This window comes from Lithobates pipiens, unplaced genomic scaffold, assembly GCF_037356315.1.
Source record: "Lithobates pipiens isolate NorthernLeopardFrog02 unplaced genomic scaffold, aLitPip1_a1.2 Scaffold_8, whole genome shotgun sequence".
NCBI lineage: Eukaryota > Metazoa > Chordata > Amphibia > Anura > Ranidae > Lithobates > Lithobates pipiens.
The window spans coordinates 164,303,096-164,329,664 of record NW_027507903.1 but is presented as its reverse complement, the minus strand read 5'-3'; the positions used below and the strand labels follow the sequence as shown (position 1 = coordinate 164,329,664).

The window sequence follows — 26,569 nt, the reverse complement described above, 5'->3', positions numbered from 1 at the left end:
TTGATTCAGCGTGCTGGCAAATTTAACGCTTTGCTTTAAGTAGGCATGTATGATGATTACTTCCATTCTGTAAGCCATGCTTGAAATTGACTGCTAGATTATAATAACTGCTATGGGACCCATTGTTATGAAACCTGTGACAATATATACATTCACATATATTATCATATATTAAGGTGATTGTTGTAGAATTTTGATTTGCTCTGAGCTTAAAAAAGACATAATGTAATTTTACTGGAAAAGTAAAATGCTGTAAACAGTATGATAAAATAATGCAATGCATTATTATGTATGCAGTTAAATAATAATAAACGAATTGTATTTTTAAACTTTTTACTATATACTGGAAGAACGCTAAATGCCAATTTATTAATACAACAGACATTTTTGCTTAGGTTTTGTCTAGTAGCTATGCCTTAGAACAATAGAAACATAGTAAGTAATGTAAAAGCCACTGCATACTTGCTTTGTGGAAATCTCCATGGCTGTAATAGCAGTAGGCTCCTGTAGCGAGAAGAAAAACCCAGGTTAGCATAAAATAACTTTTACTTAAAACCAGAAGGCACAATGGAGCTTATGTATAAAAACTAGGAAGTTGATCCCAATTCCAGTCAGACACACTTTAGACGTTCTAAACTACTAGAAAAACACAGCTGTAGTCTAACTGGATGTTGTGTGGAACAATTCACATTTTATCCCACTTTCAATATATCAGACTCCAATTTGTCTTGTTAACTTCATAAAACAACTGTCATAAGAAAAAACCTTTTTTTCCCAATGGTGGAGATGTTTAAATCACTAAGGCCTAAATCTGAAAATTACAACTAAACTATCCTTGCAATGCTATTCTGCCACACAGCCAGAGTTACATTCTCTTGATCATTAGATGATGAGGAATTAAATATAATGTTTCCCTTATTACTCACTTCAGCAGGCTCCCTTAATCTGTGTGAGCAGCCCCATGCATTTTCTTTTGTAGGGTGCTCTGGGGCACAGTCACACAATAATTCTGCATTGTTTGGGAGGGTAGCAAATAAATGCCCACAAATCAGAGCTAGGGGTAAGATAAGTCATACACCTTATTCCTCTTTCTTTGAGTTAATGAGCATTAAACCCTAGCAGTACATGTGGGTGGTGGGCCCACTGCAAGGGTATTTTCCTTATTCCTGAAGTTGGGCAGTAAAGCGATTCTAAAGGCACAATTTTTTTTTTAAACAAACATGTCATAATTAGCTGCTCTGTGTAATGCTTTTGCACAGAGCAGACTCAATCCTCTTTTTCTTGGGTCCCTCACAGGTGCTTCTGGCCCCTCCCCCCTGTTGACTGCCCCCATAGCAGGCTACTTGCTATGGGGGCACTCGTGCAAATTTGCTCCCGAGTAGGCTCAGTGTGTCCATTGACACACAGAGCACAGATTAGCCCTGCCTCCTGTTCCCTTCCTCACTGGCTGTGATGACAGCAGCAGAAGCCAATGACTAATGCTGGTGTCTCTCTGTTCAATGAGGAGAGAGAGAGAGAGCTGCGGCTCTCATTTACATAACTGGATTGAGATTGATCTGAGGTAAGTATTTAGGAGGAGCTGGGTGGGGCTGCATGTAGAAGGTTTTTTACCTTAATACATAGAATGTATTAAGGTAAAAAAAAAAACTTATGTCTTTAGAATCACTTTAAAGACTAAGGAGGTCTTGTGGTGGAAGGAAATTATTGCCTGCATACTGCACAATGAAAGAGCAGCAATAGCATTCTGTGGTTTATAACATGAAAACAAGGTCACCATTGCTATACATTCATTGCAGCCAAGTGTGATTGACTCAAAGTGAACTATATATACCAGTGATGGTGAACCTATGACAAGCATTGCAACAGCTGGCACACCAAGCCCTCTCTGTCAGCACGCCAGGGGAATCCCCCAGCCAGGCAGTCACTTGCACTGATGGTGCAGTCACAGAGGAACCGGCTCCCTTCCTTGCATCAGTGCCAGTGATCAATCCCATCCTCTGTACAGAGCCACTGGTAGATTTAATTCTGTGTTGGCGCTTTGTAAGAAATAAGTTGGTTTTGTGTCGCAGTTTGGGCACTTGGGCTCAAAAAGGTTCACCATTACTGATATATACAAATACATTACATAACTATATTTATTTATAATAATACATGACTGCATAAATTATTATCAATGCTATGTGCAAATTGCTGCAACAAGTCATTTGCAAGTAACATTTATTTAACAATACATTTAATAGGTAAGGAGGCAACACACTATAAGACAGACTTAATAAAAGTACTGAAAGTTGTACTAATGCATTGCTAATATTCCATGAGCCCTAAGGCACAAAATAGTTTGTACTGCAATTGGTGCACCTTGCAGCTAGCCAATTACTTCCACTAAAAATAAATGATAATTATTATAAAGTTTAGAAACTGCATATGCATGTAGGTTTGTTTCTATGACAACTACTTAACACAATGCATAACAAGACCAGCACATTATTTTAAGCTAGCACCTGTAAAACAAAATACAAATCTACTCACTAGTTTTAAGATATATGTTAAATATATGGCAACACAATCAGAAAGCTTTGGTGTTACTGTATTGAAGAACCATATTATGTAATATTTTAAACTGATTATAAACATTTTTTATGTTTAAGACCAATGCAAAAGCTGAAAACCTTTTATTGCCTTATCATTATCACTGGGTGAAATTTAAAAAAATCTAGACACACACAGTGAAAAATCTTTTCTCAAGTAAAATCAGAACAGACAAAAAAGGAATGTATAAAAGAGGCACAATATGGGCCCACTTTCTTGATATTGTGCCATCCCGTCCCATTGTTTCATATTTTTATTTTGGGATTACAGCATTCAGACCAGCATTTGATTAGGGTGCTGTCCCCTTTAAGGTTTTTTCAGGACCAGGTTAAAGGACCAATGGGAAGCCAGGGAATCTTCTGGAAAACTTGGGAGAGTTTATTTAAGGGCTGGGAGATAGAGTTCTCCCTCTTTCCCCATGGCTGCAGCATGGAAGCTCTTGTCAGGCAGCTGCTGGATAGAGCAAGTGGTGAGGGAGGAGAGTCATGGCTGTACCACTGTCTGTCTGATAACGCAGGGGAAGAAGAGAGGAATAGCATTGACAGTGGTGTGCTGGCGGAGCCCTCACAGACACTGTAGATGACACAACAAGAGGAGAAACCTGTGCGGTGTGGGAGACCCAGGCACAGTGTGCCGCTGGAGAGGAGCTGTCAGGCAAGTGTACCCACTGAAGAGGTTCGTGTGCAGAATGAGAACAGATGGGCAGAAGGAGGAGCCATGGCGGGGCGGGGTGGCAGAATGAGAAAAGGGAGGAGGTCTTATTCTCCTTTGCCTGTGATGAGAGTGGAGTGCAGGGAAAGAGTGGGATGGCCAGCTGTGAGGAACAGAAGAGGGTGGACGTATGAGGCTTCAGTGCAAGTACAGCAGGAGGAGGTTACAGTGCAGCAAGGAGACTGGCATGCTGACATCCCACAGGTGTTGCCAATCAGGCAAGCACCACACGGCTCAGACAGGAGAATGCTGCTGGAGGGGGAAGCTGGTCAGGAGACAGTGAAGCCCCCAGCAGCTGGTGAGTCATGTCATTTAAGGGTTTTATTTGGCTTAGTAAATTCTTTGTCATTTTTGATACAGTCTGGCTCTTAGAATGTCAGAGAATGGGCACAGCAGGTGCCTGGCACTGTGGTTACTGTTGGAATGCAAAAAGATTTGAGGGGTCATGGAGCATTGCAGAAGGCTGCGCCTGCCAGGCTCACGGTCCCTGAAATTTGCATGAAAGATGCTATGCCCTGTGAGATCTCCCCCCTGGGCTATCATTTAGGCACAGCGGTAAAGGAAAAAATTTGGAAGGGAGAGTTCATAGATATATTATTGCTCCTTCCTTTTCACAAGGATTTTGCATTTAATTCGGATAGGAGGGGAGAAAAAAAACATGAGGAAGATAGGCATAGGCCAATTCCTAGGTCATTTAACAATTGGCTTCAGGCCCATTGCATTTATTGTGAAGTGATGGTGGAAAAACACCCAGAGCTGTGCGGGGGGTTGTTTCAGCATCTAGACCACGTTTTATAAGCTTACAAAAATTTTGGTGGATTGGGCTGGTACTATTACGATGAGTCATTTAGACAAAAGCTGTCCATACATGGGTCACTTAAGTGGGGTATGAAGGATGGCGGGTTGTGGCTCAATTTAATTTTACCACAAAAGCAAGCAATGCCTAAGCCAGCCCTGGCCAATCTTTAAAATCCAGCTTTTAGGAAAGGCTGTTGTTTTGCTTTTAACAAAAAACAATGTTGTTGGAATATTGCGTTCAGATAGCGGCACAAATGTTCCTATTGTGCTGGGATGCACCCGGCAGTAAAGTGTTTCAGGAAAAATGCAAATGTGGGAACTAGTCAGGGGACAAAAGATATTTTTCAAAAAAACCTGCACACCAGTGAGGCTGGAAAAATGCACCCATGACTGGTCAGGTACTCAGACAGGGAGAAAGCATGTTTGCTCCTTGATGGTTTTGCGAACAGAATTCCTCTCCCTTCTTTTTCAGGGGAAGGTTATGCAGTAGTGGGGAATTTGAAATAGGTGGAGGTATATCCACAGGTGGTTAGAGAAAAAATTCTCAAAGAAATTGAATTGGGCAGAATTGAAGGTCCATTTGCATATCCACCATTTAATTTTTGCATTTAACCATTGGGTGTGGTGCCTAAATGGTACCCGGGATCTTTTCAGATCATCCACCATTTATCCTTTCCTAAAGGTGGTTCGTTAAATGATGATATCAATGGGGAGTTATGCTAGGTATCATATGCGACTTTTGAGGAGGCAATTAGCTAAATTAGGGCAGTTGGTGATGGTGCTTTATTGACTAAAGCCAATATCAAATCAGCATTTCGCCTTTGGCCAGTTTCCCCTGTGATGTTCAACTCATTGGGTTTCTGCCTGGACGAGTCCTATTTTTTTTGACAAATGCCTGCCTATGGGATGCTCCTTGTCTTGCTCGTATTTTGAGGCATTTTCTACTTTTTTGTACTGGGTGCTTGTTTGCCAATTAAAGCAGGATAGAGTGGTGCACTACTTAGATGATTTTTTATTTATAGGACCGGCAGGGGATAATTCTTGTAATAGTGCATTGCAAGCTTTTCAGGAGATGGTGCACAATTTTGGTATTCCAGTCATCCAGTTGCCTAGTACGTCTTTAAAATTTTTGGGTATACAGATAGATACCTGCAGTATGGAATTTAGCCTGCCACTGGCAAAGTTGCAGAAATTAAAGGCATTACTGGCAATGGCGTTGGGTAAGAAAAAAATGCACTTAAAGGACATACAATCGCTGTTGGGTGCCCTGGCATTTGCTTGCAGGATTATGCTAGTAGGATGAGTTTTTTTCAAGAAAGTTTTACCTCAGGCCTGAAGTCACTTTTTTCACACATTAGAATGACCAGTTCTCTTCAAGATGATTTGCAGGTTTGGGCCAATTTCCTGGAAAATTATATTGGAAGATCCCTTTTCCAGATGGATTTGGTCATTGCCCCAGATTTCAGTTTTTTCATGGACGCGGCTGGTTCCAAAGATGTTGGTGTGGTATGGAAAACACATTGGTGTTGTGCGACTTACCCCAGCAGCCAGGCCACTAAGAATGTAGTTCTTTTAGAGTTATTTACCTGTTTAGTGGCTTTGGAATTGTGGGGGAGTGAGTTTGTGAACAGGTGCATTATAGTAGTTACTGATAATAAAGGGGTGATGTTTGCAGTGAATTGTCTATCATCAGGTCCATTACCAGTAATTAAGGTACTGAGGCAGGGTTTTTTTGTGTTTAAAGTTTAACATCTGACTTAAAGACAAGTATATTCCGGGTAATCTGAATAATATAGCTGATGCATTATCTCAGTTGCAGATGGATCGCTTTTGTCTGCTGCTCCCAGAGGTGGACGAGGAGAGTTTAGCATGTCCAGAGCATCTGTGGAGAGTGATATGTTCATGATTATGGAAGACATTAAGGGCTTGGTTGCCCCCAAGACCTGGTCATGCTATGCAGCTGCTTGGAAGATGTTGATGTCTTTTGCAAAGGATGTTGGCTTCAATTTTGGCTCTGTGTCAGAAAGTGCTATTTTGTCTTTCGTGTCCTTGCTTTGCAACAGCAACCGTCAAGCAGTTATGTTACAAGGACATTAGCTGCCATTTCTTTTTTCTTTAGGCTGATTGGTCTTACTCCATGTCCATCGTATTTTGTTGTGAAGCAAGTGCTTAAGGGTTATAGATGAAGGACTTTGGTAGCAGATGATAGAAGGCCAATATCAATTGACATACTTAGCGGCCTTAGCAGGGTTGCAAGAGTGGTTTATTTTTCACCTTATAAAGAGCTACTTTTCAGAACCACTTTTGTGCTGGCATTTTTTGGGGCCTTTCGAATTTCTGAAATGGTGCCCAGTGCTCATATTCTAGGTATTTCAGGAATCCTAAGTAGTCAAATGGTGATTGACCAAACAGGGGTGCATATTTTGTTACAAAAATCTAAAACAGTCCAAGATGGGAGAGGGAAATAGGTCTGCAGGCTCAGAAAAATGTTTTGGTTTGCCCGGTAGAGACATTACGGCTGTTTATGGGGGTTAGACCTGCATGCAGCCGGAATCCTTTAATTTATTTTGGAAAAGTGTAAGAGGCCTTCAGTGGTATCAATTTTATTTTCATTTGTCTAGATTATAACAGATTTGGCCCCCACCTTCTATCTTGGTGGTTCATTTAGGGGAGAAATAACTTGAGTAGGGTCGGAAACGCTTGATTTATTGTTTATGAAAAAAAGGGATCTTCATTGTTTTTCGGTCACTTCCCCAGGTACAACGATTGTCTTTTTTTTAAATTGTCCCTCAGCTCGTATTTCTTTCCTCAGCTCAGAGGAGGGTCATGGAGAAGATGCGGAAAAGAATTAACAGGGGTTTTATAATATAGGCACGTGGATCTGGAACGTGGTATCCCAGGCTTGTACAGGAGAGACGGGGTTCACCTTTCAGACGTAGGCGTGGATATTTTTAACCTGGAATTACAATACGGTATTGAGATGGTCGTGGTGGTGAGGTGGGGCCGACTGGCATTGCAAGTCTAGCTTGTAGGGACTGTTTATTTTCTATGTAAAAAAAAATAAAAAAAATGTAGTGCTGCTGCTCGAGTTCTAAAAACTGAGAAGCAAGAATTTAGGTTTATTTGAATTTATGATGTCATTTGGTTGATAATAAAAGAGTATTAAAGGATATTTTATGTGAAAAACCAATAAAGCGACCATTTTATTTGCCAAAAAATTTGTAATCATGAGTTGTTATTTTATATATTGTATCTGGGGAAAGAACTGTTTTTTGGTAAGGGTGTGGCATGCAATCTCATGTATAAAGGGGGCACAATATGGGCCCACTTGCTTAGATTGTGGTCACCCCGTCCCATTATTTCATATATTTATTTTGGGATTACAGCATTCAGACCAGCAGGTGATTAGGGTGCTGTCCCCTTTAAGGTTTTTTCAGGACCAATGGTTAGCCAACCACTGGGAAGCCAGGGAATCTTCTGGAAAACTTGGAAGAGTTCTCCCTCTTTCCCAGCGGCAAGACAGGAAGAAGAAAGCTTCCTCCCTCCCACCCCAGTCGCAAGCACTTTATGTGGTTGGGTCACCCTGGCATCCGGGGAGGACTGTTTATTTTCTATGTAAAAAAAATATGTGGTACTGCTGCTCGAGTTCCAAAAACTGAGCAGCAAGAATTGAGGTTTGTTTAAATTCATGTCAGTTGGTTGATAATAAAAGAGTACAGAAGGATATTTTATGTGAAAAACCAATAAAGTGCTGTGGCCATTTTATTTGCCAAAAAATGTGGTATCTTCGGTTGTTATTTTATATATTGTATCTGGGGAAAGAAGCATTTTTTGGAAAAAAGGTGTGGCATGCAATCTCATGGATCAAAATGTGTAAGGTTGAATTGAGACCTGTGAATCCAATTCACTGCACATTACTGCAGTGCACGTTAATGCATGAAATGGACTGCACCTCTATTTGTTTTGAAGAGCAACCCAATGCATCTTGCAGGTAGTTTTCAATTCAGTGCACCATATGTGCATTGTGGTGTAGAACCCCAAAAGCCTGTATGTGGCAAAATGACTTCTATGTATATTTAGGAACACACTTGCCCCTGACTATGTGATCTAAGCTAAAGGTTGATACACTTATCTCTAGCACTAAACGTAAGCGTGTTTGTGTAAGAAAGGGTCTGCAAGAGATGTGATTGCCCAGAAACATGCAACTCCATCCTGGGTGAAACCAGTTATGTTACTGTCTTTTTTTGCAATTTTTTTTGCTCACATTGGAGCACAAAAGCACAGCTTCAGACTTTATATGCTCATTGGGTCATTGGGAGAATTATTTTCACTAGAAAACATTGATTGTACTCACTCTGAACACAGTCATTTCTTCCAAAAGGACTTCTTCCAAGTCATGCCAAGTTTCCTTGGGAACAGATACTACCTTTAGAACTGTTCCTATATCTGTAGAAGGAAGAATAAAGAAGACCAAAGTATTACTGTACAGTTTCTCATCATGTTATCATGGATGCAAGTCATACAAATAATGTGTGTGATTCAGCAAGGTTATTTTTAAAGGGTGGTCCCTGTGAGCTGTTATTAGGACCCTGGAATAAAAACAAATGTTACTTTATTTTTTCAATGGCATTGGAAGGTTTCAGACCTAAAAATAATCAATCATTGTTAACTTAAGCATATATGAGCATACAGTAGGGAAGACCAAAGTCAGAAACTAGTTATTAACATTGCATGTAAAAGTACAACACCATGGTTTCTGTTTTATTATTAGCAAGGAACACAGCATGCATGAAATAAAAAGAGAATCTATGCTTGTATGTATAAAAACCAACTACTTGCAAATAAATAGTATCTATTATAGGATAGATTCATGTTTCTGAACATGTTACACCCATATTTAGGGTGTAACATGTAACCTGTTCCAGCTCCTGTCTCACTAACCTCCCCCTTGTTACAGTGGGTAGGGGTTCTTTGCCCACACACACTGTCACATTTCCAAATTGGTATGGATGTGTGGGCTCTGCATCTCACTCATTCATCTGCCCACACAGCTGCATCATTCATTTTCAATCTGTGAATGAAGATATCACAAGTCCCACCTGTTACCATGGCAGATGGCGTGTAGTAATCAATAAACTGTTACTATAACTGAAAGCCCATATAGTCCGGCACAAAGCTGGATGACATTTCACCTGCAATCTACTGATTGTGGGTACAATGCTCTGCAGGGCCCACTACAAAATAATAAATGCACATATTTTCCTTCAAAAATGTTTAGCATTGTGGCAATAATAACTACTATATATTCAGAAGACTTACCATTACAAAAAATGGTTAACACAAAAGCCTCTATCCTATAGATGAGACAGTGACAATTGTCCATTGATGCAACAAGAGGAAATTCATAGTTTTGTGCTTTGTGGCAATTTTGTAAGTTTTAAATGTGCAATATAGCACCAAATGTTTCAGGGGATTATATAACATAACTGTAGATCAGTGTTTCTCAGCTCCAATCCTCAAGGCACCCTAACAGGTCATGTTTTCAGGCTTTACATTATTTTGCACAGGTGTTTTGATCAGTTTCACTGCCTTAGTAATTACCACAGCTGTTTCATCTGAGGGAAATCCTGAAAACATAACCCGTTGAGGCACCTTGAGGCTGGGTTCACACCGCTGCGATGCGGGAACGCCGCGAATCCGCGGCGTTTTCCCGCATCGCATTACTCCCGCCGGCAGTTCACACTGCCCTATGCGGACGGCTGGGAGTGTCAATGATATGTTAATGACACCCCCAGATCCGTCCGCATATCGCAGTGCGATCTGCCGACTCGCACAGGAATCGGATCGCATGGTGTGAACCCCCATGCGATCCGATTCTGTTGCGGACCAAAAAAAGGGTCCCGTGCGAGTTTGCTGCGGGACCGATGCGAATTCAGCCATACTATCTGTATGGCTGAACTCGCATCGCTACGGAGATTGGATGTGATTTGCGGTGCGAATCACATCCGGATCTCCCCCCGCAGCAGTGTGAACCCAGCCTGAGGACTGGAGTTGAGAAACACTGCTGTAGATATATGCATGAATTCTGCAAGTAGGAGACTAAGGGTCCTTTCACACGGGGCGGATCAGTGCTGATCCGCCCCATGGATATCTGCTTGCTCAGTGGGGATCGCCGGAGCGATCTCCGCTGAGCAGGAAGATGACAGGTCTGTCCCTGCACACTGCGCAGGGACAGACCTGTCACAGCGCCGCTCTCCCCTATGGGAGATCTGGTGACGATGGACCGCAGTGTCCACCGTCACCCGATCTGATCAGATGAAGGATGGAAAAATAGCTTTTTCCTCCATCACACTTTTTCGGATTGGAGCGGGTCGGATGTCAGCGGACATGTCACCACTGACATTGGACGCTCCATAGAGCTCTATGGAGCATCCGTTCAGGTCCGCCTGAAAAACTGACAGGTGGACCTGAACGGATCGGTAGTGTGAAAGGGGCCATAGTAAATGGGAGTACAGATTATCTTTAACATCGAGCAGTCCTGTGATATAATAGTATATATTATAATTATAATCTATGATGAAGAACACTTTGAATGTCTTACTAGTACCACACATCTTTTTGTTTACTCATTGCATCATTTGGAAATAATCATTATGTCCAGTGTTGTACCTCTTCCCCCTTGCTCTGATGTGCAAGTTAGAAAACACAGCACAGTGATGACTGTTCCTAGAATTGGCCTTTAAGGCAAGATAAGGGCAACTACAGAAATAGACAATTCAATATTTTACTGGCCTAGCTATATTAAATTACAGAAAAATGAAATGCTCTTTTTTTTCAATAAAACCTTAGTAAAATTTTTGTTTGACAAATATATTAGAGGAAGAGGTGAATATTCCCCAAAAAATTGATGGATATTTTCTAGTGCCTCAAGACATTTTTAAAAAGTAACATTAAACACTTCACATTATCTACAAAAAAATGTTTTGCTGGTTCTTTTTAAATTATCCAGCATCATGCATACAGCAAACTTCTGAAATGTAAAAGTAGGAAATTAATAACTTTTTACTTTGATGTAAGTTGTGTGAGTTTTATAGTTCCTTTAAGGAGAACAGAAAGTGTCACATGAACAAACGTCCAGATAACATCTTTGTTGATCTTTGAGGGCACTTGTCAAGCTGGAGTATAGCTAAATTTACACTTCACAACCTATGCAGCTGCATGCTGGAGGCAGTTCATTAACCTTACTGTGCTACATTCCGGTCCAAAGTACAGCACTTAGCAATAATCTGACACATCCACATTTCATTGTTTTAAAGCCCTGTAAAATTTTGTTGTCTTACTTTATGCACCTCTGAATATAAAATGTAATGCTAAAAATGTGAGCAAGGACAAACAAACACATGTAAAGGCTGGCCTACCAGCTGACCTTAGACAATAAATTATTTATCTAAAAAAAAGATAAAAGTACTATCAAAACAACACATTTATTTTTTTACATTTTATTTTATAATTTTTTTTTAACATTTTAGTAGCATGAGCTTGACAAGGATATTTTTTTATTATATCAATTTTTTGCCTATTTTGACAGAAACCTTTATTGTACTATTTATGGTAAATAAAGAGTAGAGTAAGCAGTTAAAAAGATAGTGAGGCGCTGTACAAAAGGTACAAAGGGAAAATGGATAAATAGTACCTAGTGGTGGTGGTCAAGCTGACCATAAATAAAGGGTTAGATGACATAAGCAGAAAAGATATAGCAGAAATAGTATAGTATACAATAGTGAAACTTATATATAGGCAAATAAATCCATTTTCAACATTAAAGTGTATACCACAAAAAATGTATGATACGCATAAGATACAATAAATCCGTGAATGTGGGTAATAATGGACCCACGTGCTGGAAAATAAATGCTAAATTTCTGATTTCCAACATGCAGTAACAAGTAAAACTAGTGAATACCCACAGTCCACTAATCAAGCAAAGCTGAGGCTGTGGATAATAAAGTGCTTATACAGGGAGCAAAAAAAAGGAAATAAACCATATAATCAGTGTCCAAATCAAAAAATCCAAAACATATAACTCTTAAAGTGCACAGTGCACCAATATTCTGTATCCGATGCATAAAGTGCTGGTGCTTGTAAATACTTTATAAGTACTACACCATGAGGCATTCCTCCTCTTTGTTTAAATCCCCTTATGGGATATTCTGGTGAGGCCCTCCATCCTGAGCATCCTTAGGCTTTTCTTAAAGGGACCATACGCTGCTTGAAATAGGCAGGATAGGAACGCCAACCAGGACCTGGGTTATCACAGTAGGACTCTTAAAGGGAAGACCACCAAGGACCATAAAGATACATATATCTACGCTGTAACCTTACAGCAGTAAGGTAAGGGGACACCCATATACTCACCACGCAGGACTGCATGGGATACCCACTTTTTTGAGCACCTATACCGAATGATGTTTACAAGCACCAGCATTTTATGCATCGGATACAGAATATTGGTGCACTGTGCACTTTAAGAGTTATATGTTTTGGATTTTTTGATTTGGGCACTGATTATATGGTTTATTTCCTTTTTTTGCTCCCTGTATAAGCACTTTATTATCCACAGCCTCAGCTTTGCTTGATTAGTGGACTGTGGGTATTCACTAGTTTCACTTGCGACTGCACGTTGGAAATCAGCACTTAAGCATTTATTTTCCAGAATGCAGGTCCATTATTACCCGCATTCACGGATTTATTGTATCTTATGCGTATCATACATTTTTTGTGGTATACACTTTAATGTTGAAAACTGATTTATATGCCTATATATAAGTTTCACTATTGTATACTATACTATTTCTGCTATATCTATTCTGTTTGTGTCATCTGACCCACTATTTATGGTCAGCTTGACCACCACCACTAGGTGCTATTTATCCATTTTCCCTTTGTACAGCGAACCACTATCTTTTCAACTGCTTATTTTCCTGTGGGTTCAGACATTTCCCCCAGTGCGTGCAGCAGTACGCTAGTTAGGAGTCTATTGTTTGGCACAGGAATACCTCTTTTATTAAATAAAGAGTAGAGCTTTCTGCAAACAATTGTCACTTTGTAAATAATTGAAACTACTAAATTCATACCAATTCATATAGTAACCTTTCTTTATCGGATGGTAAATTTGTCAGTTTACAGTTTTTCTTTTTTATGTATGTTATCTTTTCCTTACACCAGTAGGGTTTTTTTTCAGTTAAAAAACTGTTACAAGCTTATGTAATTTAAGATGAGTATATGATTAAAAATGCATAAAAAAGGGTTAATTTAGCTGAATGTCTAGGCTTAATGCCTTCTCCTGATACTCAAGACAACACAATAAAGGCCCATATATACAATTAGACTTTTTGACAACAAACATGCAAATTAGCTGTTTTGGAGCACCATCCGACCGTGTGTGCGCTCCATCAGACAAACTTTTTTGGTTTTCATCGGACTTTTGTTGGCTGTGCGAACGGACAAACTTTCTGGCAACAAAAGTCCGATGGAGCAAAGTCTGATCATGTGTACAGAAAACCATAGGACTTTTGTACAAAGTACAAACAGGCATGCTTAGAGCCAATGCAAAAGATCAGACAACAATACAGAAGTTGACCAACGGTGGCGGTAAAGAGCAGAAAAACCACGTGATTTGGTGAAAGTTGGCTGAAAAAGTCCTATTGTGTGTATGCAATACAATTTCAGGGCCGACGCCCTTTGTACAAAAATCCAAGGGAAAGTTTGTACAAAGTCCTATCGTGTGTATGAGGCTTAAGAATCATTAATCTCATCCATGTGGCCCAACTGAGAGCCATTCCAGCACTTCTCCTTTTCCAGATTCTGAGAAGGCCTTCACTCAGGAGAGCTTGGATTTTATTTCCTCAACAGTGGAACATGTAGGCCAGTCGAAGATGCTGGGATGGAATGGAGCCCTATACAATAACCCCTCAGCTTCCATTAAAGTTAAAGTGGTTGTTAAGTCTTTTTTTGTTTAACTTAATGCATTCTTTGCATTAAGATAACACACCTTCTGTGTGCCTCAGTCCCCCTAAAGCTTACCTGAGCACCCTCTCTATCCAGCTATGTTTTAGGATTGTCTCGGCTGTTTGGGACTTCCCTCCTTATTGGCAGAAACAGCAGTGCAGCGCCATTGGCTCCCGCTGCTGTCAATCAAAGTCATTCAACCAATGAGGAGAGAAACGGGGCAGGGCCGGGTCGCAGCCCCTTGTCTGAATGGATACATGGAGCTGCAGCTGGGCTCGGGTGCCCCCAAAGCTGCTTGATGTGGGGGGCACTCGACAGGAGGGAGGGGTCAGGAGAGCCAAAGAGGAACACAAGAAGAGAAGGATCCAGGCTGTTCTGTGCAAATCCAGTGCACAGTGCAGGTAAGTATAACATGTTTATTATTTTTAACAAAAAAAAATTGCTTTATGATCACTTTAATGGTGTCTTGTTGGACCCCTTTGACAAATACAGACAAGGTTGTCCATTATTATTATTATTATCATAATACAGGATTTACAACATGAGGGCACACAGTACAGTTACAATACAAGCAATAGAGGAGGAATCAGTGGGCCCTGCTCATTATCCTTCCCATGACCTGTTTTTAACTCCAAACCATGACTATAACCTAACCCAATGCCTAATTCATAGAGTGATCCCACTCACCAGCTCATAGGAAGATAACTCTTATGAAACCTAAAGATGGCATAGGCATGCCTGTTCCTTTTCTGTATCACCAGGCAGCCCACCTTACCACAAACAGTGGACCTCTTTAAAACATTTTCTATCTTTACCCTCAGGGATTACCCTGCTCCACATTAAAATACCACCCCACTCAAGCCAAACATCCAGCTATTGGTCTTACCCTAGCACATGACTAACTGCTTCCCTGAACTTTCCCTGTCTCCTTCAATCCTCACTCCTATCAGCAGAATCCCTGCATTTAACACACACCTAACTGACTTTAAATTCCACCAATAGGTGACAGAGCACAAGTTAAGAGCTACCCACTTAATTTACACTGACAGATAGACCCCACCCGCACACCTCTGCACAAAATTGGGGTTCTGGTGGAAATTGCAGCTTTCACATATTTTATCCTCATTTCCACTCCCCTTTCCTTATTTATGTGCCAGGTAACAAGATTTGAAATTTTATGTGAAGACACTGCTATGTTCAGAGGTACATTACATCCTTATGCAACTATTCTTGATGAAGAATCAAATCTGTCCAAGTACTATATTTGAAAATGGGAACAAGTTTTAACTATCTCTTATATTACAGCACAAGTGGATAGAGCCATTAACTTCTCTTATAAAGCATAACCAACAGATACTGTAAGAGACCACCTAGAACTTTTTAACACAATGGTACCAAACACCTGTGGCCTTGCATAAAGTCTTCCCTATGGTTTCCAGTGTTTGTTGGAGATGGCGTGAAGCTGAGGGAACAGTGCTCCATATTTTTTGGTCATATCCCAAACTTATCACCTTCTAGTCCAAAGTTACCCCGATTATTTACAAATTTACTGAACTTTCAATCCAGGATGAGCTCCTGGGATTACTTTTTAACACAATGGTACCAAACCCCTGTAGCCTTGCATAAAGTCTTCCCTATGGTTTCCAGTGTTTGTTGGAGATGTCGAGAAGCTGAGGGAACAGTGCTCCATATTTTTTGGTCATGTCCCAAACTTATCTCCTTCTAGTCCACAGTTACCCCGAATATTCACAAATTTACTGAACTTTCAATCCAGGATGAGCTCCTGGGATTACTCTTTTATCTGACACCTCTCTCAAGAAAAGCTTACAAATGCTCTTTACTCATTCACTTGCTCAATGCTGTGAAAACATGCACGTGGAAATGCTCCATGCCCCCAAACAGTTGTGCAATGGTTCATGAAAATTAATGAAGTCATGGCTGTGGAGGCCCTTACATTTTCACTGAGGGATTAGGGGCAAACACTTCAGAAAGACTTGGTTCTCCTGGATTTAAGTCTAAATTTACCTTGGATTATGGACTCACCTATCTGCTTCCATATCCACCTTGCAAAATTGCACCTCTGTTTAAATAGGAACAATTGAAAACCCAGGTGCATTGGCCTATCTAGCTCTCCCATCATAAGAGATGCCTTTCCTCCCAGTACACAGCATGCTCATTTCCTCTCATCCTCATTTCCTCTCTCTATTTCTCATTTGCTCTACCCATGAAAACAGAAAACCCTGGACCACACATGAAACATTTCACTATTTATCTGTATTATGTATAGTGGGTACTCCAGCACTACTATGGAATGGTAAAATATATGTATGGGGTTCTGCAGACACCGTATGAGTCAAACACTACTCAATCTGAAACAAATGGCAAAGTGATTGGTGTTGCACTCCGAACAAAATATAAATGATTAATAATGTGAAAGGAATTCTCAATGCGAGCAATAAAACCGTGTCCAATATGTGACAACATTCATCAATAAATATATATAAAAACAATCCGCTGTGTCATAAAGTAAAATTCATCACAATATAAAGTGCTAGCGTGCAGACAGATAATCATATGCAAGTGTGAATAAAACGGAAAAGTACAAACACAGAGACAATCGTGACTGTGCTTTTAAATCAACCGTGGAAAAATAAACAAATTGATGAATATAAATATAAAATATGCCAAAAATGGAAAAAAAAGGGGAAATATCAGTCCAAGATATATAAGTGGATAGTTGGACAATATTCTGGATCCAAAGTTCTGGGTGAGAGGTGAGTCGGGAGGAAGTAGAGAGAAGACATTGCTGGAAGTGGCAGCAGAGGAGGTTCCTACAATGCCACGTACACACGATCAGACTATCCGTCGGACAACCCGCCGGACTTTGCAGCGGAGGTCCACCGGGCTTTCCAAACGAGCAGACTTGCCCACACATGCCCAGACTTTTCCAGCGGACAATCCGCCAGACTATGGCGGGCGTCCACCAGACTTTTGAAATGAACGGACTTGGCCACACACAGAGTAAAGTCCGTTCATTTTGAATGTGGCTCCAGTTAGACGGAACTAGCAAAGGAAGTCAATGTCGCCTCCTCCATCTGCCAGATTTACAACTCGCGAGCCCCGTCACCTGGTGTGGATTTAAAGGGGAACCCCTACGCCCAAGGTCCATACCAGATCCTTATCTGAGCACGCAACCCGGCCGGTCAGGAAAGGGGGTTGGCACAAGCGAGCGCCCCCCCTCCTGAGCCGTACCAGGCTGTGTGTCCTCAACATGATGGGGTGCTTTGGGGAAGAGGGGGCCCTGCGCCCCCCCACCCCAAAGCATCTTGTTCCCATGTTAATGAGGACAATAGCCTCTTCCCGACAACCCTGGCTGTTGGTTGTAGGGGTCTGTGGGTGGGGGGGGGCTTTTCAGAATCCGGGAGCCCCCTTTAATAAGGGGCCCCCAGCTTCTGGCCCCCCACCCTATGTGAATGAGTATGGGGTATAACGTACCCCTACCCATTCACCTGAGGGAAAAAAGTTATTAAAGGGGGCTCCCGGATTCTGATAAGCCCCCGCCTGCAAAACCCTGACAACCAACAGCCAGGGTTGTCGGGAAGAGGCCCTTGCTCTCATCAATATGGGGACAAGATGCGTTGGGGTGGGGGGCCGCAGGGCCCCCTTTCCCAAAGCAACCCCCATGTTGAGGGCACGTGGCCTGGTACGGCTCAGGAGGGGGGCGTCCCCACCCCCTTTCCTGACTGGCCGGGCTGCGTGCTCGGATAAGGGTCTGGTGTGGACTTTGGGGGGACCCCACCCCGTTTTTTTGGGATAGGGGTTCCCCTTTAAATCCATACCAGGTGATAGGACTCGCGAGGTGTCAATCTCGCAGATGGAGGCGGCGACATTGACTTCCTTCACTAGTTCCGTCTACCTAGAGCCAGGTTCAAAATGAACAGACTTTACTCTGTGTGTGGGCAAGTCTGTTAATTTCAAAAGTACGGCGGACTAGCACACAGACGGGCGGATTATCTGCTGGACTGCCGAGTCTAGCGGACAATTTTGAGTCAATACTTCTTTCTAAGTCCGCCAGACTTTTGGGAACAAAAAGTCCGCTGTAGCCCAAACACGGGCGGATTGTCTGGCGGACTCTGGTCCACCGGATAATTCGATCATGTGTACATGGCATAAGGAGTCAGGATGTCACTGTCTATTTCTCCATGGAGGATTGGGAGTATTTAGAAGGACACAAGGATCTCTACAAGGACATCATGATGGACAATATGGGATTAACATCCCTGATTAATATATATATTTGAAATTGAACAATCCCAATGTGCTGATGGCCTCATTTCTTGAGGCCCTAAAATGCCAGGACAATACAAATACTCCCCAAATTACCCCTTTTTAGAAAATAGCCTCTGTATTTAGTAAGAGGCATGGTGAGTTTTTTAAGTTGTAATCTGTTGTCAAGATTTTTTAGAAAAAGAAGAAATTAAATGCATTTTTTTCCCCACAATTTATTTTACATACTGTCACCAGTGCAGCACAGCATCATCATATGATTTGGTGGCGGTGATCAGTGATACTGACTAAAATACTTTTTTACTCCATTTTGTAAACTTTTTTCCTTTTGTTTACTTATTTTTTACATCCTGTCTTCAGAGTAGTTATCTGTCACCATAGTGACACTGTACTACTCTGGGCAGTTGATCAGGTTTTGTTGATGATCACTGTTATAAGCATTGACTTTCGTTCATGATAGCTTTATTACTATTGTGATCTGTGATTGGCTACAGCTAATCACATGGTACAGGGTGTTGTGATTTGTCCAGGTACCATGTGATAGCTGTGGGCTAACCACAGTATCACAATAGTAAGCACACAATAGTAAGCAAAACAGTCATGAATGGAAACCATTCATGACTGTTTTGTTGACATGCTAATCATGTGATTACTAGTACTGATCACTGTGATTAATCACAGAATTGAACTGATGTGAATCCCAGGGGGCACACCAGTGAGCATGCTCATGTACCAGTACGTTACGGTGCCTGCAGCTGCCGCCCACTAGCAGCACATTTACTGTGAGTGGATCAGCAACTGGTTAAATGAACATGGTTTACAAAAAAAGTTTACAAAAAACTCCACTCTTTTGGCCTTCAAGACTCTGATCTCTCCTGGCTCTCCTACCTATCACAGTGCTCCTTCAATGTGACTTATAACTCTGTTTCCTCCTCTGTGCTTCCTCTTTATGTAGGGGTACCTCAAGTTTATGTCCGTGGACCCCGTATCTTCTCCATTTACACCTCCTCCCTTGGTCTGTTAATAAGCTCCCATGGCTTTCCAGTACCACCTCTATAATGACTACACACAAATATACCTCTCAACTCCTCACTAACTGACATATCAGCATGGGTGTCACTCCATTTCCTCAAACTCAATCTTTCTAAAACTGAGCTCATTATTTTTCCTCCAGCCCGTGCCCTCCCCTTGACTATTCCATCAAGATAAATAATACAACCATACAACCATCAGTCCCTCCCCTCATGCGAAGGTACTAGGTATAACCCTACACTCTGACCAATCCTTTCAGCCTCAAATCCCATGACTGTCCAAATCCTGCAGACTTCACCTCCGAAACATCTCCAAAATATTCCCCTTTCTAACCGTTGACACCACTAAGCAACTTATTCACTCCGGTGACTATTGTAACTCCCTCCTCATTGGTCTACCTCTCCGCAAGCTATCCCCTCTTCACTTTATCATGAATGCCGCTGCCGGACTCATCCACCTTACCAACCATTCAGTGTCTGCCACTCCTCTCTGCCAATCCCTCCACTGACTTCCCATTGTCCAACGAATACATTCAAGAACACTAACAATATCATACAAAGCCATTTACAATTCTGCCCTGAGCTACATCACCAATCTTATCTCCAAATATCACCCAAACCAACCTCTCCGCTCCTCCCAAGACATTCTGCTCTTTAGCTTCCTTGTCTCCTCCTTCCACGCTCGTCTCCAGGACTTCTACAGAGCCTTTCCTATCCTCTGGAACTCACTATCCCAATCTTTCCAGTTATCTCCTACTCTGTCCACTTTTAGGCAATCACTAAAAAACAAATCCCTTCAGGGAGGCCTATCCTGCCTCCAGCTAACAATTGAATCTTCTACTCCCCTCATCAGTTCATCCCTCACAGTCCCTATTTTTTATTTCACCAGGCCCTCCCTCTTAGATTGTAAGCTTGCAGGAGCAGGGCCCCTCTAACCCTCTTGTTTTTGAATTGTACTGTTGGTGTATTGCCTCCCTTTATATTGTAAAGGTCTGCGCAAACTGTTGGCACCATATAAATCTTGTATTATAATAATAATGATATTAATAATAATAATACAAAATAAGGCACTTTCAAATCCTCATAAAAGTCCCTTAAAAATAGTCCATACCCCTGGAATATTAACATATAATAGTAAAAATAATTATACAGGTGTGGTCAGTGTAAGGTGGACTGGCTGAACTGGTAGTGGCAGCAATAACCAATGCACTAGACAGGTATACTAAAGTACTAAAGAACAGTCCAGGAAGTTTTATCCCACGCTTTTGTTTATTTACTTATTTTTTATTTATTTCAGTTACTTATATAGTGCTGTCAATTTACACAGCACTGTACACATACATTGTACATTCACATCAGTCCCTACCCTCAAGGAGCTTACAATCTAAGGTTCTCAACACGCATTCATAATATACTAGGGCCAATTTAGACAGGATCCAAGTAACCTACCAGCATGTCTTTAGAGCGTGGGAGGAAACCAGAGTACCCAGAGGAGACCCACGCAGGCACAGGAAGAACATACAAATGTCAGCAAGACGTTAAACAAACATAGTTCAGTGCAGGAGGGTATTATATAGCAAGTTCGTAACATATAACAAACAAAACATCTGCTCATCTGAGCTATTAAATACACTTATTTAAATTCTTGACTAACAGGATGCACTCTAATTGGTTCCCACAAAAAAAAAAAAAAACATTCAGCACATTTACTATTTTAATATTCTGTCAGCAGTTGAGCTTTTCACCCAGCAGAAAGATCTCATAGCAAAAACTGAGTGAGAAAATCAGTGAGCCTCTAGCATAAACCAGCTTAGATATGAAAAGGTTTGTGGACAGCTGACTGATTAATGAGGTCTTGATAACAGGTAAAATGTGGACCGAGGACTTGAAGCTTTATCCCACCCAATGCTCTGCAAAGCTTCCAGACTCCAGGACCCAGATCCGAACATATTAAAGGGGTAGTAAACTTAAAACTAAAAAAAGAAAATAAACTTTTCCCCTGAAATGCAATGTGATATTGTGCTAGTATGCATCACATATATTATATGAAACTTACCTTAAAACAAAACAACCAGGGGGCGCGCTGTTACCACTGACAAGGCTTTGATCTTCACCTGGTCTTCCTTCTGGGTTTGTGGGCTCCAGTCCTTTGAATGGCCAAGCTGCAATGCCGTCACTCCTGTGCATTTGCGCAGAAGTCACTGTTTATGGCACAGGGCTCTGAAGGAACAGCTCAGGTATGCCGTACCTTTAGATCACATGCATCGGTGACTTGTGGTGCATGTTTAGGAGATATTTGTATATATATATACCGTATTTTCCGGACTATAAGGCGCACAGGATTATAAGGCGCACTAGCAAATGGCTGCCTGCTAATGGGATATTTCCATATATAAGGCGCACCGGACTATAAGGCGCACTGGATTATAAGGCGCATTTAATGAAACAAAACTCTGAACTCAAAACTTTGGTAATCCCACGAAGCTGCACTGCTTGGATTGGGCATTACGGCCATCTTAGTCAGGAGGTGTGCGCATTCATTCGTTCATTTTCTACGGTCTACCCGCTGCCCCAAAAATGGCTCCTGTTAAGAGACATGCTTACGAAGCGGATTTCAAACTCATCGCTATCAGTCACACAGTAGAACAACCTGAGAGAGGTTTACGGTACGTCGGTTTATGGTAAGAGACCGGGTGGCTTTTTCCACAAATCTCCATCCCTATTGATCTGTGACTCCATGCGCGCCCATCTGACAGATACTGTCAAAGCCCAAGTGAAGAAAACTTATTCGGTGCTTGCCATCATTCCGGGTGCATTAACCAAAGAACTCCAGCGATGTCAACAGGTCATATATAAGGCGCACTGCATTATAAGGCGCACGGTCGATTATGTGAGAAAATTTAGGGCTTTTAAGTGCGCCTTATAGTCCGAAAAATACGGTATATATATATATATATATATATATATATATATATAAGATCCAAGAAAAACAACAAAGTTTGTATCCTCCATAGTAGGCACAAACTCATCAAACCAGACATGTATGTGAGAAGCCTAGGTGACACCAATACATTATCAACAATCTTTCTAGCCTGTGATCAGTTATCAAAAATAACTATATATATATATATATATTTAAAAACTTGAAAAATCCCCATCACAATTGTACAGGATGTCATTACTATTTAGGTGGGTGTTCTGTGCAACATTAGAAGAGTAATAATTTTTTATGTTCCTCATATATGACACGCATTCCAGATTATTAAGACCATACCAGTAAAAGGGCACAGAAAGGACATAGAAAATGTCAACCACATTTACTGTATCCATTAAAAACAATAGGGTTATCAGTCTCCTTAATCTGACAATATTGTTCTTACTGGTCTGAATTAATTGTTTTTACCCTCTACTATGCATGTATAAGAGAATAAAGAGAGAAAAAATTATAAATTTGTATTTTCAGGAACTAATCAGTAGCTGGGCAACCTTTTAATTGCAGAACAGCTTCAGTCGTTTTTGGAAGGTCATCCAAGAAATCCTGTTCTGTGTCTAGTGGAATTTTGCACTATTCTTCATGAAGTACAGCCTCCAGCTCTTTCAGCATGAAAAAGCAGGATTCTGCTTAACACTTTTTGTTTCATAACTACGTTTGATAACTATTAAAATGTATTTGACAGTGGGAAAGTGGACATGATCATTCTAAGCTATAGAACATCATCAGAGAATAGATTTGATACCATAGCAATATGTTTTTTTCAAAACTTTTCCAAATCCCCTGTCATGTTTAATAGCTGGCAAAAGGAATTGTGGATTAAAAATTGTTCTTTACTGCTCTTTAATCATAAACCCATTGGTAGGGGGAAAAGAAGACCATAGATGGATCAAAATGTATCCGGTTCTACAGAGTTTATATCCATCCATGGGCAGACTGGTTGCACATAAGTCGATCTCTCGATCGACTTTCATACAACCAGCCTGCTGGGTTGATTTCGCTATATCAGTGCCACTGGCTATAGCTGACTGCACTGATGAGTGTATTCTGATGGTGGGACACTTTCCCTGCTATCAAAATACAATAGCTCCATGAGATGGATTACCCAATATGTTGATGGGGGAATCAAAGCTCTTTTTTTTTTTCAACCTAAAAATTGAGTGATTCTGCTCCTTATATCCAGTCAGGAAACTGTACATTGGCTTTAATAGAAGTGATTTCTGAATGGTAGCCAAGCCATAGATGTGAACTATGTGTAGTTCCCCCATTCAAAAATGTTGTTGAGACTGGTTCACAAAGGGCTTATTTGAGCCTAACATAATTTTTGGAGCTGTATTTTGTAACCTTAAGCAAATATCCAGATAAGAGTATATCCTTGTGTGTTGACAGTCTTCAATTTCCAAGCACACTTCTTTTTTATTGATGGCAGTCAACCTTATATGACTCGTCTCTGGAGTTGTTTTCATAATTGTGATCTAGATGCTTGAAACTTTTTTCTTGTGATATATCCATGCTTTTTCTGTTTTTCTGGTAATGTATACTTATGTATCTATGTGTTTGTTGTATTTACAATGTCTATTTCTCATAAGGCAACACTATTGTAGCTTAGTTCTGAAACATGCAGAGGTTCTGTAATCTACACAATGCTCACTGTGCGATCTATGCTTTTTTATTTTTGTTGTTGATCTGTGATCAAAGCAGCTCTGTCATTCCAGAGAAACAGCTTGAATTTAGCCTGCCTTGCCAGGAGAACAGGACAGCTGAACGCACCCGGGAATAGCACCGGGTGGGCAACATTGCCTTCGTACCAACAAGCTGTTCAGGGAGGGCATTCATATCATTTAACACAATTCTGAAATGCTACCATGATTAATAGCAATCCATCAGCATGTGTATATTGCTGCAAGACCTAAGATTCTTTTCAGGAGTGAAATCATGATTGACTAAATTGGAGTCATAAAACACAGTGGAAGGGCAATCTTGGAGCACTGCATTTGATTTAAGTTATAAAAAGAAATGTGTCAAGAACTAAAAGTTTTAATGAAAAGTTTCAGCACTTATTAGCTCACAATGTTCCAGTACAGATGTAGACCTTGATAAGAAATTGATGAAATTTGACAGCTAACCTCTGGGCACATAATTAAAATGAATTGATTCTCTCTACAGAATACACACGGTACTTTTTTCACAGGTCTTGCATGTGCAGAAACATTGGAGGTCAAAGGTAAAATGTGTTAATCACTATGGAGACTGATCAGGCCTCAGGTACCAGAGCTCTACTGTATCTGAGTTACAGATCAAGTTAGAGTAGAATTTCAAATACTTTCACACAAAATTAAACATCTACTCCTTTTAAGATCAATAGGTTCCAGTTTGGAGCTCAGCTAAAGGATATGAGAGCTATAAATTCACATCAATGACAGATGCACTTACACAGTTTGAAATATTACCTCAAGCTATATATTTAGGGAACTGATCCACCAAGACATTGATTGCACTTTGCCAGTATTTCAACTTACAGAGAATAGCCACCAATGCAAATTCTATTTATGTTACTCGTGTGCATATTATAGAAAACATATGAATCACATATAATCAGAAACCAAGATATCTTTTTATTTAATTTCCTGGCCTACTGTACCAACTGGTTAAAATAACATCCTTCCCAGCTTTTTTATTCTGTGAACATGTTTAAGTCCGCAGCTCAAGCCTTAGACCACCAGTTTAGTTGTTTTGACTGCTAACAGCTTGTAGAAATGTTGGAAGCTAAGGACGTGACACTGATGGGGATTATCTAAGGAAGAAGGCTGTACATTGGCATCCATGACATATCCACTTTGGATTATATACTTCCCCTTCACAAGAGATAACAAACAGCTGGCTTTTAGCCCAAATAATGTGAAAGAGTAGTACTGATGCATTTAGGCCATTCATACTTACATTTCAAACTGAATAATAAAATTGATGACACTACTAACAATAGGGCTGTTAGCATTTCAGTGTTCAAAGCGCTACTGGAGTACCCATTAGTAAAATAACCCATGACCCTCTCATTGTAAAAGATGCAGCATTAATAGCTTAATTTTACATGTGCTCATCAGTAGCCACTTTGTTAATACTTACATTTGTTGTGCAGATTAATTTCACGCTTATATTCCAGTGTACTTGTAGAAATAGGGAGGTGACCAACCTAACTGCTGCTATTATGAACAGTGCTTCGAAGAACACGATTATTTGGCTTGACCAATCATTTCATTTAAAGTAATTGGGGATAAAAAAGTAAATGGGTGGTGCTAATGCTCTTTATCTTTGGGGAGTGGGTAACAATTACACTTATAATCTAATCAGTCTAATCAATGTAGTTATCTAGAAAGCAAGTGTCTGTCAATAGACAAACAATTGTTATTCAATCATGCTGAAAAAAAAACAACGATTGGACAGATGACAATTCCTGTGGGCTGTTTTAGCCCTTTCTGTAATACTGTATACTGCTTAACTGTTCTGTCAGCTTTAAAGAAATGCATGTGTGAAGAATACTAATATTCTACATATATCACTAATTTATGTCCTGACTGCAAGCAATGTGCAAGCTGTAAAACTTGTCTTAACATGGAACAGCATTATTTACTTGTTAGGTAATTAGGTTACAGTGTGCACTATGAAGATATTATCCTTGTCAATATTATTATTATTATTACTAAAGTATAAAGGGCAGCAGTGCATACTCAAGATATGTAGAAAAAGTCCCCTGTTCTCTTGAGGTCTGGGTATAGTTACTAATCAAGAAAACCATGTCCCTACTATTATAACACACCTTTTTTTCTCTTGCTACAATATTTATATATGTATATATTTGTTTATATATATTTTTCTTGGATTGGTCATATAACTAGACAAAAATGTTTAGGTCTCTAAAAAAAGTTTCTTGATGATTATAAAATAGCATTTCTCTGAATGCTAGAACATTTGGAAACACAGTCTATTAGAGATTGAAAGGAGCTAAAGGATAAAAAGCAGAGAATCCCAGAATATACTGAGGGTATAGCAGGATTTTTTAGTACTGACAGAATGCCTGTTTCCTAGTATACTAGCGTCTCATGTAAGACTTGCTAAACATTTCCTCGGTCATCACCTGCTTTCACTTGTGAATTCC

At 40.5% G+C, this 26,569-nt stretch overlaps 1 protein-coding gene across 1 annotated transcript in view; it reads right to left on the bottom strand.

Moving 5' to 3' along the window:
• Nucleotides 1–26,569, bottom strand: part of SEMA3A (semaphorin 3A) — a 308,087-nt gene that overhangs the window by 55,665 nt on the left and 225,853 nt on the right. The window contains exons 12-13 of the mRNA XM_077469953.1: nt 8,453–8,544; nt 463–504 (exon numbers count right to left, since the gene is read on the bottom strand). Of these exons, the coding sequence (XP_077326079.1) occupies nt 463–504; nt 8,453–8,544 (134 nt within the window). The remainder of the gene's footprint in view (nt 1–462; nt 505–8,452; nt 8,545–26,569) is intronic.